General features: G+C 53.2%; 1 protein-coding gene across 6 annotated transcripts in view; it reads right to left on the bottom strand.

Annotated features, from left to right (window-relative positions):
- The window catches only part of PATZ1 (POZ/BTB and AT hook containing zinc finger 1), a 58,099-nt gene extending 54,093 nt beyond the window's left edge, over positions 1–4,006 (bottom strand). For all 6 annotated transcript variants that reach the window (XM_074293329.1, XM_074293322.1, XM_074293304.1 and 3 more), the window contains exons 1-2: positions 2,554–4,006; positions 269–332 (exon numbers count right to left, since the gene is read on the bottom strand). In XM_074293329.1, the coding sequence (XP_074149430.1) occupies positions 269–332; positions 2,554–3,878 (1,389 nt within the window). In that variant the 5' untranslated portion in view covers positions 3,879–4,006. The remainder of the gene's footprint in view (positions 1–268; positions 333–2,553) is intronic.
- Between the last annotated feature and the right edge of the window lie 9,436 nt (positions 4,007–13,442).

Genomic DNA, 13,442 nt, shown 5'->3' with positions numbered 1-13,442 from the left:
GGAACCCCGCGAGCCAGGAGCGGCGAGCGCCCCCCGCCAGGCAGGGCCCTCAGCAGGGGAGCAGCAACGCCAGAAGAGGGGGGAGCACGGCGGGGAGCCTCGGAGGCGGCGGCAGCGAGAGGCCACGGGGAGGAGGGAGGCGAGCAAAGCTTCTGCCAGCCGGGCGACGGCTGCGCCCCCGGCCCCCCGCCCAACGCACGCAACAGCCCAGCCGGCCCGGGCCCGGACACCGCCGGCCGGCCCTCTCCCCACCCGGAGCCGCCCCTACCTGGCACTTGTGGGGCCTCTCGGACGTGTGCACCTGCTTGATGTGTCCGTTCAGATGATCCGGCCTGAAAGGGAAAGGAAGAACAGGCGGTCACGGGGGCCGGGGCGCGGGGGAGGGGCACACTGCCACAGCCCGGGGGCCGGCCACCCCCCTTCCCAGGGCCCCAGGAGTCCCCCGGCCAGGCCCCAGGGCTGGTCCTCTCCAGGAAGAAGGGGAGCCTGGCGCCCCTGCCTCCTCTCTGGCCCAGACCCAGGGCCCCCTGGGCCAGTTTTCATGTGTGCCCTGAACCAGGGCAAAGAGCCTGGCGGCTGGGCCTCCCCTCCCCCTTCTTCAGTCAGCAGCCAATCCCCGAGCGGCCGGAGTCTGCTCCCGGAGAACGGCCATGGCCGGCAGACCAGGGGGCGCTGAGGCCGCAGCTGGCTGGTTCAACCTGAGGGGGGGGCGGGGGGAGGCAGGGGCCTCCCAACCGGTAGGACTGGTTCCAGGGCAGCCACAGCAGAGGCCCCGCGTCCTGCTCCCCACCCCCCTCCGAGGCCCCCAGCTGGGGCGTCTGCCTCCCCAGCCTCAAAGCTGCCTCAGTCGTTCGGGACAAAACCTCCAGCCAGACTCCCACCCGAGGCCTGGGTCCTCATCCCCCCCCAAGAGGGATGGGCCGCCCGGGGGCTATGGGGGGCACGGGGCGGGGGAGGTGTTCAAGGCTGCAGGGCAGAGCACCCCCCCAAGGTGTCAGCTTAGCTGAACCAATCCTAGCAGAGGGAGGTATCCGAGGAGCCCGTGGGGGAGTGGGAGCGAGCGTGTGTTTGAAGTACACATGTGGGGGCACATGTATGTGTATGTGTGAGAGGGACGTAGGCATGTATACATGTGGGGACACATGCATGTGTACAGAGGTGTGTGTCTGGTGTATATGTGGGGGGCATATGTGTATTGTGAGAGGGCTGTAGGCGTGTATACATGTGGGGGCACATGTATGTGTATAGAGGTGTGTGTCTGGTGTATATGTGGGGGGCATATGTGTATTGTGAGAGGGTTGTGGGCGTGTATACATGTGGGGGCACATGTATGTGTATAGAGGTGTGTGTTTGGTGTATAGGTGGGGGCATATGTGTATTGTGAGAGGGCTGTAGGTGTGTATACATGTGGGGGCACATGTATGTGTATGTGTGAGAGGGGCATGTAGACATGTATACATGTGTATAGAGGTGTGTATTTGGTGTAGACACGAGGGTGGGGGATGTGTAAAAGTGTAGACATGGGGGACACACGTGTATGTAGTGAGTCATATGTGGAGGCATGTATATGGATGCACATACGTGTGGTGTATACAGTGTGTGTGTTTGGTGTAGACGTGAGTATGTGGGTGTGCAAGGTGTGTGCACAGGTGTAGACGTGTGGGGCACACGTGGGTGTGTAACGCGGGCAGAGACGTGTTCGCGTATGTGTGTGGTTTAGCCGGGTGGGGGCGCCCGCGTGCCCAGCCTGTGTGTGGTGTGCTGACCTGTGGGGTGAATGGGGCGGGAGGAGGTGGGTGTGCCCGTGGGTGTGGCGGGCATCTGCCTCAGGTGTAGGCGGGTGGGAAGGTGTGATGTATGACACGCGGGGCTGGCCGTGTACGCGGCTCTGTGTGGGCAAGGACCCGAAGCCTGGGGCGGAGCGTCCCCAGTTACACTGCCTGCAGGCGCACCGTGCCCGGTAGACATGGCGTGTGCGCCCGTGGATGGGGTCACCCGAGGGTTACGGGTGTAAGTGTGGCGAGTGCTACATATGTATGACTATCTCGTGCGCATCCGCACGCCTGCCGAGTACGTGAATGGCGGGGCCGTGGGGGGTGCAGTGTGGACTTGGAGGCTGGGGGAGGGAGCCCCGGCCAACAGCCCTAGAGCCCAGCAGAGGGCAGGGGGGCCTCTCAAACCCTGGAGGAAAAACCCAAGCCCCGCCCCGGGGGACGTTCCGAGCTCCAACTCGCTCAAGGCCAGAAGGGCCCCCAGCCCCCTGCCCACCCCCCCTTCCCCTGCTGGCCTAGTGAGAGCCTGCCCCTCCCCGGAAGGGCCCCAAGCCGGGCCATGGAGACGCTCCCGCCCCGAGGCATGAAAGGGCTTGGCGGGGTGCTGAGGACCCTCTGCCACAGGGGAGCCCTTCCGGGAGAGAAGCCCCGCCCCCCAGCGGGCCAAAGCTGGAGCACCCCCAAGGCCAGTCAGGGCCTCCCCAGCAGGGAAGAAGGCAGCGGGCAGCAGGAGGGGCCGATGGAGGAGGGCGGGCGGGGAAGGCCCCGGGCCGGCTCTTACCTGGAGAAGCCTTTGCCGCAGCTCTGGCAGATGTAGGGCTTGCCCACGGAGCCGTCGTGCGAGCGGACGTGGTAGGACATCCTGTCTTTCCGCTTGAAGCGCAGGCCGCACACGGGGCAGGAGTAGGGCTTCTCCCCGGAGTGCGAGAGCTTGTGGCGGTTCAGGTGGTACACGTCGCGGAAGATCTTGCCGCAGATCTCGCAGGCCACCTGCTTGCGGGTGCGGCTCCTCTTGCGCGGCCCGTCGGGGTCCTCGGGCAGCGGCAGCCCGTTCTCGCCCACCCGCTGCGGGGGGATGTCTATGTAGCCCAGCTGGAGGCTGGTGACCCCGTGCTGGGCCTCATGCTGCCGCAGGCGGTTGGCATCGGTGAACACCTTCCCGCAGAGGCCGCAGGGGAGGATGCCGGCTTCGCGGAGGCCCCCGGGGGACCCGAACATCATGGAGTCCAGCAGGTTGGCTTTGCGGGGGCGGCCCCGGCCCCGCTTGCCCGTCAGGGGCGGGGCCCCGCCGCCCACGTTCTGGAACGGGGAGGCCAGCAGCTGGGGGGACAGGGGCCCGGCCACCATGGGCAGGCGGTCCACGCCGGGCAGGACGGGCAGCGAGGCCTGGCCCGCGATGGCGGCCCCCGCGGCCCGGGCGGCCTCGTCCTCTGGCGGCATGCTGCCCGCGATGCCGTTGCCGTTGGGCCCCAGGCCCGCCCCGTTGGTCATGTCCAGGGGGAAGCCCAGGTCGGCGGCGCCCGGGGGCCGGAAGAGCATGATGTCGGCCCGGGCCGGGGGCACCAGGATCTGCACGTTGGACTGCTTGATGACCTCCTGGCAGATCTCGATGACGGACCGCATGAGCAGGAACTTGGCGGCGGTCATGAGCTCGGGGAAGCTCTCGAGGCGCACCACGATGCGCGACGTGTACGCGAAGTCCAGGATGTCCCCGAAGACCTTGGAGCTGATGGTGTGCATCTCGAGCTCGCGGCTGGGCCCCGCGCCGCCCGCGCCCCCCGGCGCGCCCGCCGCCACGTCCTGCGGCCCGGCCTCGGCGCCCCCCGGCGCGCCGCCCTCGCCCAGCTGGGCGCTGAACACCGACTCGAAGTACTCGCTGCAGGCGGCCAGCACGGCGCGGTGGGCCGGGAAGCTCTCGTCGCCCACGCGCAGCAGCACGTCGCAGAAGCGGCCGCCGTTCTTGCGCTGCTGGTTCAGGTTGTGCAGCATGTCCGTGCTGTGCCGGCTCACCTGGTAGGTGTAGCAGCCGGCCGAGGGGCCCGGGGCCCCGGCGCCGCCGCCGCCCCCGCCGCAGGAGGCCGCCGCCGCGTCGCTGACCCGCTCCATGGCTGCAGGTGGGCACGGCGGGCAGGTAGGGGCAAGGCTGGCGGAGCGGGCGCGCCGCCGCCGCGGGCTGGGGCTGCTGCTGCTGCTGCCGCTGGCTGCACGTGCGGGCGGGCGCGTCTACACCTGGCGGGCCGCCTCTCCCGCCCACATGCCCGCCCGGCCGCCTGGCTGCGCCTCTGGGCTGGCGAGCGGGGCTCCCGGAGGACCTGGGGACGAGCCCGCCCTCCCTGCAAGCGCGCTTCGGTGGCGGGGCTGGGCTGCGCCCCCTCCGACAGCCAGGGGGCGCTGGCGCGGTGGCGTGAGCGCGCGCTCCTTTTCCCGGGCCCGCTGGGGGCGCGCGCCGCCTGGGCTGGTGCTGGGGCCCGGCGGCGGCTGCTGCTGCTGCTGCTGCTTCGGCTGCTCGGGCTGCTCCGGCGGCTGCCGCTGCTGCTCCGGCTGCTCCTGCTGCTGCAAAGCTCGAGCTGGGAGGGGGAAGGGGCCGGAGGGGGGGGCGGAGGAGGCGGGAACAAAAGGCGGCGGCGGCGGCAGGAGCCCGGGCTGGAGGAGCTGGAGCCCCGGCCGGGCTGGCGAGCAGGCGGCGCGGAGGCCGGGCCGGCCCGGGCCCGTGGGGGCGGCGGAGGCCGGCGGGGCGGCGGGGCCGCGAGGCGGAGGCGGCGGGCGGGCGCGCGGGCGCTGCAGCGCCGCGGGTCGGAGGCCCGGGCCCGAGAGCGGGCGCTGCGGCGCGATGGAGCGCGGGGCGCTGCGGCCTAGCCCGGCCCGGCCCGCCTCGGCTCAGTCCCGGTCCGGCTCCGGCTCCGGCTCGGGCTCCGGCTCGCGGTGTGTTTGGAGCCGCCGCGGCGGAGGAAAGATGGCAGCGGCTGCACTTCCTTTTGCACTTTCACCCCTGGGGGGGAGGAGAAGGAGGGGGCGATACCAACAACACCCCCCCCCCGCCCGCCGGCCTGGCCCCCCCAGCCCCGCAACGCCGCCGTCCCCCCCCCCCCCCCGGCGCCCGGCCGCGCCGCCGCCGCCCGCACCCGCACGTGGCCGTCGCCGCCCGCAACCCGCAGCCGGGCCCGCAAAGTTTGCACTTTCTTTGTGCGGTCCCGGCCCCCCGCCCCCGCTGCCGCCGCCGCCGCCGAGGATGCGCGGCCCCCCCTCCCCTCCCCCCGGGCCGCCCCCCCCCGCCGCCGCTTCCTGCCCCCCCGCCCGGACGCCTCCGCCAATGCCAGGCGGCCCCCGCCCAGCCCCCCTCCCCTCTCCCCTCCCCTCCCCCCACGCGGGGGCGGGGGGCTGCAGCCCGGCCCCCCCGGGCCGATGCAAACGAGCCGCCGCCGAGCCAGCGAACCAGCGAGCCAGCTCGGCTCCCACCGCCCGGCCCCGGCCCCGGAGCCAGGCGAGCTCGGCCGGGAGGGGGCTGCAGCCGTCCGGCCCCCCAGCCCGGCCGTAGTAAGAGCGGCACCCCCACACACACCGCCACCCAGAAAAGAAGGGCCTGCCCCTCGTCCCCGAGCGCCCGGGCCTCCGTGTGCCCCCAGCCCGAGCCCCCCACCCGGGCCGGGCAACCTGCACCCCGCGGCCGGGGGAAGCTCGGCTGCCGCCGAGGCGGCGAGCACGGCCCCGCTCCCGCCGGCCTGGTGCGGGGAGGGGGGCAGCCGGGGACCCCCGATCCCCGCTTTCTCTGCTTTTTTTTTTTTTTTTTTCGGGTGGGAAGAAAACTCCAAAGCTGGAATTTGACAGTTGAGCTCGGGAAGGGAGCCGCGGGGCCATCCCCAGCCCTGGGGAGCCGCGGGCAGCCCCGGGGCCGGCGGTTTGGCAGTCGGGGAGGCCCCCAGGACCCAAAACGCGCGCGGCTGCAAAACTTTTGCAGGATTCCAAACTAAACACTTCCATTAGAAAAGCGGGGTGCTAGAAAGGCATTCTGGGTATTAGCATGCAAATGAACCGAGCCAGCTTCCAACTTTGCTTCAGATCCCAAATGCTGAATTTACTATAACGTAGGAAAGCCACATGTTCCCGATCCTCGCTCACTACTGCGATTGGCCTGCGGCCGCGGTTTACACGCTCCGTGCCGGGCTCCAGCCCTTCCTTCCTCCGCCTCGGGCTCCCTGGGTGGGGGACCTCCGCGAGGGGAGGCCGCCCCGGCGGGGAAGGGTGGGGCCCTGGAACAAAGGGGAGCCGAGAGCCTCCGGGGCCGTCCTCGGGTCCTGCGGTCCCCTCCACCTGGCAGCAAGTCCCTGGCTCGGGCTGCCCGAGAGGCAGTTCTAGAACCTGCCCGACCTAGATTTCCCAGCTGGAAGGGACCTTGGGAGTTTGGGCAGCCCCGCACTCTTTCGGCAACTATTGTGTGAGCTCGCAGCCAGGCGACCGGAGGGGTGGCCAGGGAGGAAGCCTGCGAGCCTCGGAAGGCTCCCGCCCCCCGGCTGTGGGACCTGGCCGTGGCCCACTAGACAGCTCCTGCAGACTGCACTGGCAGCCCCATGAAAACCCCGCTTGGGTCCGAGCGTGGCCCCGTCCTAGATGCTGAGGATGCAGAGCTGCGGCTCTGCACTCATTCAGCCACAGCCTGTTATGGGCCTGATGGTAGAACCCCTGCTTTGAGAAATGATTCTGGCCCAGAGACGGGCCTGGCTGGTTCCCCCTCACCTCTCGCTCCCTACCACTGGCCTCTCCCGCTCGCCTCCCAGGCCCTGCAGCCCCTGCTGCCCCTTCTAAATTACCTTGTTGGTTGTTTTACCTGCAATTAAACTGCAATTTATTGGGGGTTTTAGGTAGTCTACCAGTCTTGCTCTATAGAATGTAAACTCCCTGAGGGACTGTTTATATCCTTCTAGAGATGAAACTGGCTGGGCTTGGGGCTTGAAGATAGCCTGACCGGCCCTGGCTCACCGTAGGTGCTTAATAAATGCTTGTTGATTGATCTTACTACAGGACAAGAAGAAACGGAGACAGTTCTTCTGTTAAAGACAACTTTTCAAAGGGACATGAGAGCTGCAGACAAGCATCTGAAGCCTGTCTTTTAGCCAAGGGATTAAGCTTGTTCTGCTTGAGCCTTGAAGGTAGAACTAGGAAGGAATGGAGGAAAATAGATTTCTGTCTGAGTTGAAGAAAAACAAAGTGTCCACTGGCGCCCTTCTCCAGGGGGACTCGGAAACCTGAGGCTGGGCGATGCTAGAGAGGATTCTGGTTTGGATTCTAGGGGGACCACCCTCCCTTAACAATCCTTCCTATTCATCGGGTTCCTCTGGTCTAGCTCCTCACATTTCTGCTCCATCAGGCTGTCTCCCATATTTAAGAAGTGTCGGCCTTCCCTAAGCCTTTCCAGCTATGATATGAAGGTGAGAAACTAGAATGGTTCCAAAGCAGCCAGACACCTGATTTGGTGACCACCCTTTGTCCACTGAGTGGCCCACTGTATCTGAGACAAGTAAGTTAGCATTATAAGCACCAGAATCCCAAGCCTCTTCTGTTTAATTACAGTGGTTAGCCTTTATGTAAAAGCCATTTTCATCTGATCCTCACAACAACCCTGAGAGGTAGATGTTATTATTACCTGTTTTACAGATGAGGAAACAGGCTGAAAGTACAACTAGGAATATCTGTGACAGAATTTGAACTCAGATCTCTGACTCCAAGTATAACACTTACCCCACCCCCAGCCATCTGACTTACTCTTCTCTATATATAGAATGACTTGGAATCTTGAATCATTCCTTACTGAGATTCCCCAGGCGTCTTAACCTAGGCTAAGTAGTATTTTAACCTAGATTACTGTACTAAAAAAAAAAAAATTGCTCTAGTAAAGATCCCTTCTACACTAGTCTCAACAAGGAATCATCCCCTCTGGTGATGGAGAAACCAGCACCCATGATGGTGTGTTCCACTTTTGGTCAGCTCTACTCAGTAGTAGTTTGTCCTGACATCAAGCCTAAATCTCTCTCTGTACCTTCCAAACATTGTTCCAAGAGGCAAGCAGAACAGTTAAAATTTTTCTTCTATGTTCCATCCTTCCAAAAACTTGAAGACAATTGTTTCCCATCTCCCCTCCATTTCTTCAAAGGACCCTCCTACAGCAGGTACTCAAAATCTCTCAGGAGCTTATTCGCCCTCCTCTGGAGTCTTTCCTAATGAAGTCCTAAACCACAATGTATGGAACTGAACATAATCCTGCAGATATGTCCAACCAAGAGAGAGTATAGGCAGGACCATCACCTGCCACACATATAATTCTCCCAAGTTTCATGTGTATATGCCCACACAATTTTCCCTTATTAAGAGTGTTTATATCAGGAATAAAAGGATAATCCAACATTAGGAAAACTACACATATTAAGAGCAAAAATGTGCAAAATTGCATAATCATTGATAAAGGGAAAAAAGACTTTGACAAAGTACCACACATATGCTAAAAATCCTACAAAACTGGCATTATATATATATATATGAGTGAGCACTCTCTAGAAGCCTTCCCTACAAGTACAGGGGTAAAGCACTCACACACCTTTCTTCTGTTATAGGACAGTTTTGAAATTCTAGTGAAAGCAACAAAAGCAGGAGTTTGAAGACCTATACACAGAGTAAAGGAAAACACAATTATCCCTATTGACTGAAAAATGATTCAAAGAAGCTACTGGAGGCAACCACTTCAGTAGACAAGAAGATATACGCCCTTAAGCGTTTGAAGAATTGTCATAAAAAACAGATTTGATGCATTGTTCTTGGACCCAAATGTAAACTGAACATAATGGTAGGAAGCTAAAAAAACCATTTTGGATGTAATGACAGAAAAAGCTTCCCAATAATGAGAGCTATTGTAAAGTAAAATGGGGAGGGAGGAAAGTTCCCTAGCAATGGAAGTCCTCAAGGGAAGGTTGGATGACCATTTTTTGAGGGTGTTGTAGAATATTCTGATTCAGATATGAATTGGATTTTCAAGCTGGAAGGAACTCTTGAGGCCATCTTGATCCCCTTTTTCTCTTCATTATCTTCAACAGAGAATCATTCAGTCTTTGCTTGAAGAATTTTAAATGTGGAGAATCCATGATTTCCCGTGGTAGAGTAATTCACTTTTAGACAGTTGTACTCAATAGCAATTAGACTGGATGACCCCTGAGTTTTCTGATCCAGCTCAGAAATTATACATGATTTTTTTTTCAAGGTCACACAGCTAGAAAGTAATAGAACTGGTTCTCTAACCATGTCTGCAGTTGCCAAATCAAATTCTTTTTTCCCATAATCATATAGCCCCTTAGAGAGACCTTAGAAATACCATTAATGCTTTCCCTGGGAGTAGGATATAAAGGATCCTTTTTTCAGGTTACTTAACTTTTAACTTTTTCCCTGGAATCCTAGAAACTTTCCCTGTAATCACAGGCAAAAATCCAAAGGAGTTGTTTTTCTAGAAGAGTGAGGGAAGCATTTTTATATCCATTCAAGATGTTGAGAAATGTTTTGCCTTTTTTTTTTTAATGGGTAGAACATAGACATGGAATCTGGTTCAAATCCTTCCTTGGAAACTTACTAGCTCAGTGGCCCCATGTTGTCATTTAACCTCTTACATCTTCAGTTTCCTTTTCTGTAAAAGGAATAAGAGTAATTCCAACACAAACTTCTAGGGTTGTTATGAAGATTAAGTGAGATAAAGTATAACAGCTGCCTTACTTTGCAAATTTTAAAGCACTAGACCATTTTCAGATGATGATTAATATTAACATATTACTTAATATATGATTGTTATATTTAATAAATATATTAAAATACATTATTATAGTATATATATGCAACATGTATTATAAATCATATATGTCATTTGTTCTGTGAAATTTCTAATATTACTATTCAAATTACTTTTATAATGAATAATTAGGTTGTTATTCAATTGTGTCTAACTCTTTGTGACCCCCTTTTGTGGTTTTCTTTTTTTATATATATATATATATATATACTTTATTTTTTTATTAATTTTATAATTATAACTTTTTTTTGACAGTACATCTACATGGGTAATTTTTTTTACATTATCCCTTGCACTCACTTCTGTCCCAAATTTTCCCTTCTTTCCCTCCACCCCCTCCCCGAGATGACAGGCAGTCCCATACATGTTCCTTTGTGGCTTTCTTAGCAGAGATACTAGAAAGGCTATTTCCTTCTCCAGCTCAATTTACACAGATGAGAAAACCTGAGGCAAACTGAGTTAAGTGACTTGCCCAGGATCACACAGCTACTAAGTGTCCAAGGCCAGATTTGAACTCAGGAATATGAATATTCCTGACTCAAGGCTGGCACTCTATCCACCGTACCATCCAGCTGCCCTGGACAAATAGTAAATCAAATTAAGTACTCAAATATATGGGACTAGAGATTTGGTTCCTAGCCATATAACCTTAAATAAGTCATTTAGCTTCTTGAGTCTCAGTTTTTTCATCTCTAAAATGGGAGTCCTGATACTTGGGTAGTATCGCTCTGAGTTTTCCCAATGCCCACTGGTACTGACAGGTTGGATTCCCAGAAGATGGCTAACTACTACTCCCATAAGAATTTTATGGATAATCCTGAGGGATCCTGGTTTCTAACAGGTTCCTGACCCTACTGATATACTCTTTCCTCATTAGTCATCAGAATCAGCTGATTTTATTATCTTTTACAAATTGTATGTATTAACTCAGATAATATAACAAGAATGGTAGTTACAAAATACACACAGATATACAAAGCCCATGGGCCATTTTCCCCTTGCACATATGAGATCACTGGGAAGAGAGCTCAAATGTAAAGTGCATTTAGATAATGAGACATATGTGTGACCAAGGGACTATTTCTCACCTTGTGATTACTGAAGGTCCCTTTTTCCCTTTCCAGAGCCCTATGAAGTTGCCCCTAAATATAACTATCTCCCTTCTGAACTTTGAATGTCAATGCCTTTCTAAAGTCTAGAGCTGGTTCTCTCAAACTTCATGAGGACTCACAATCCCTGAAGCCATTTCCATTCTTGGGGTTACTTTCTTTCCACATTGTCTAAAGGCATTTTTTCTGTTGTTGGTATTGTTACTACCTCTGGTAGAAATCTGCTAATACCTCTTGTTTACTGATGAAACCCGTCATGATTTTTCTTTTTTTTTTTTTTCTTTCTCAAAATATATACATGGATACTTTTTGGCATTCACCCCTACAAAATCCTGTGTTCTAATTTTTTTTCCTCCCTCTCCTCAATCAGCAAGTGATCCAATATATGTTAAACATGTACATTTCCTCTATACATATTTCCACAAATATCATCTGCTCAAGAAAAATCAGATCCAAAAGGAAAAAAATGAGAAAGAAAACAAAATGCAAACAAACAACAAAAAGTTAAAATACTACATCATGATTTTTCTACCTCTTAAAGTTCACCAGAGAATTAGTGCAGCCTTTTAGGAGAACGATTTGGAACCATGCCCAAAGAGCTATAAAATCATGCATACTCTTTGACCCAGCAACACCACTATTAGACTTGTATCCCAAAGATAATTTGTTAAATTAAAAGTACAAAAAATTTTGTAGCAATTCTTTTTTGTGATGGTAAAGAACTGGAAACTAAGAGGATGTCCAACAGTTAGGGAAAAGCTCAACAAGTTGTATATGATTATGATGGAATACTATTATAGTATAAGAAATGATGAGCAGGATGTTTTCAGAAAGACCTGTCAAGACTTACATGAACTGATACAAAGTGAAGTTAGCAAAACCAGGAGAACATTATACACAGAAACGGCAATATTGTATTATGATTAATTGTGAATGACTTAGCTATTCTGATCAATGCAATGATCCAAAACAATTTCAAAGGATCATTGATGAAAATTCATCTGATAACTGAAGTATACTTTTTTTTGCTTTATGTTTCTTGCTTTTGTGGCTTTTGTTGATGTGGCAGTTTTGTTTCCCTTTTGCAATCTAGCTAATATAGAAATATGTTTTCAAATATAATTGATAACTACTTTTTAAGGGGTGAGATGAGGGACAAGAGAATTTGGAATGCAAAATAAATTTATGTTAAAAATAATTTTTTTAAAAATTCAAGCTTAGCCAATTCCAATAGATTTATGATAGAGAGCCATCTGCATTAAGAGAGAAGATTATGGGTGCTGAATATGGATCACAACATAATATTTTCACCTTTTTTGTTGTTGTTCTTTACTTATTTTTTTTCCTTTTTGATTTGATTTTTGTTGTGCAGTATAATAAATGTGGAAATATGTTTAGAAGAATTGCACCTATATTGGATTACTTGCTGTCTAGGGGATAAGAGACAGGGGTAGGAGGGAGAAAAATATGGAACATGGATTTTGCAAGGATGGATGTTGAAAACTATCCTCCCATCTATTTTGAAAAATAAAAAGCTATTATTAAAATAAAACTCCCAAATAAAAAAAAAATAAAGTTTATAAGGTTACAATCTGGTCAGTTCTACTCCTGAAAGACTCAGGTACATAAGACAAGGAGAAAACTTGAAACAGAAGCTCCATGTGTTTATGGACATATAGTAGACAGGTGGGACATGGGTTATCCGCCTTTCCCTTATACAAAAGTCCTACCAGTTTTTGCTTCATTTGCTGCCTGGAAATAAAAGAATAAAAGATAGCTAGTCATTCATTTTGCATACAAACTCAGTTCTACCTCAATACCTCCTGAGTTATTTGTTGTCCCAGACAAACAGAAGATGTCCTATTCATCAGCATTATATTTAGCAAGACTAAGTATAATAGAGGTAGGGGAAGGGGACAGACCTTTAATAATAGAAGACATACTTCTAAGACTTTTTTTTTTTTTTTGTTAAAAAAGACCAGAGCTACATGGAAATTTTGAAGTGCAAACAGAAGTCAAGAGAAATGTAAAAAAGGCAAACATGAACAAACAATCATGAGGGAATAAATAAGGATAAAATGTTCCCATTCTAATATGGAGAGATAACAAGTCTTATTCTGAACTCTATCATCATCAGGGCCATAAAACCTAATTAGACAAGACTCATGTAATTCTGTTATCTCTTGCTCTTAAGGAAGAAAGGATGGGGGCAACTAGTAGGGTAGCCTTGAAGTCAGGAGGACCTGAGTTCAAATCTGGCTTCAGACATGTAACACTTCCTGTGTGATCCTGGGCAAGTCACTTAACCCCAATTGCCTCAGCAAAAAAGAAGAAGAAGAAGAAGAAAGGATGGGAAGAATAGACCAAGTGAGAGGGGAAAGGAAGATTAGGGAGAACTGCCTCACATAATCACTGTATGAAAAGAGACAAAAGAGGAAGGAATTGGGGAAGGGGAGATTGCTGCTGACATCAACTTCATTCTCATTTGAAATGATCAAAAGAGGATAGAATATACATATGCATCCATGCATACAGAAATACATTTCACTTAACAGAAAACTAGAAGAGAGAAGGGGGAATTAGAGGAAGGATAGAATATAAGAGAGATTACTCTCAAGCAAGACAAACTCTAAGCATATAAAAAAATATAGCTCTCTTTAGGTGTTAAAAAATTGGATTTGGAGGATCCATCAATTTAGGAATGACTGAAGAAGTTACAGTATATGAAGGTGGATGGAATAC

The sequence above is a fragment of the Sminthopsis crassicaudata genome, chromosome 1 (assembly GCF_048593235.1).
Source record: "Sminthopsis crassicaudata isolate SCR6 chromosome 1, ASM4859323v1, whole genome shotgun sequence".
Classification (NCBI taxonomy): domain Eukaryota; kingdom Metazoa; phylum Chordata; class Mammalia; order Dasyuromorphia; family Dasyuridae; genus Sminthopsis; species Sminthopsis crassicaudata.
The sequence above is the reverse complement of the archived record's forward strand: the minus strand, read 5'-3'. Positions and strand labels throughout refer to the sequence as shown.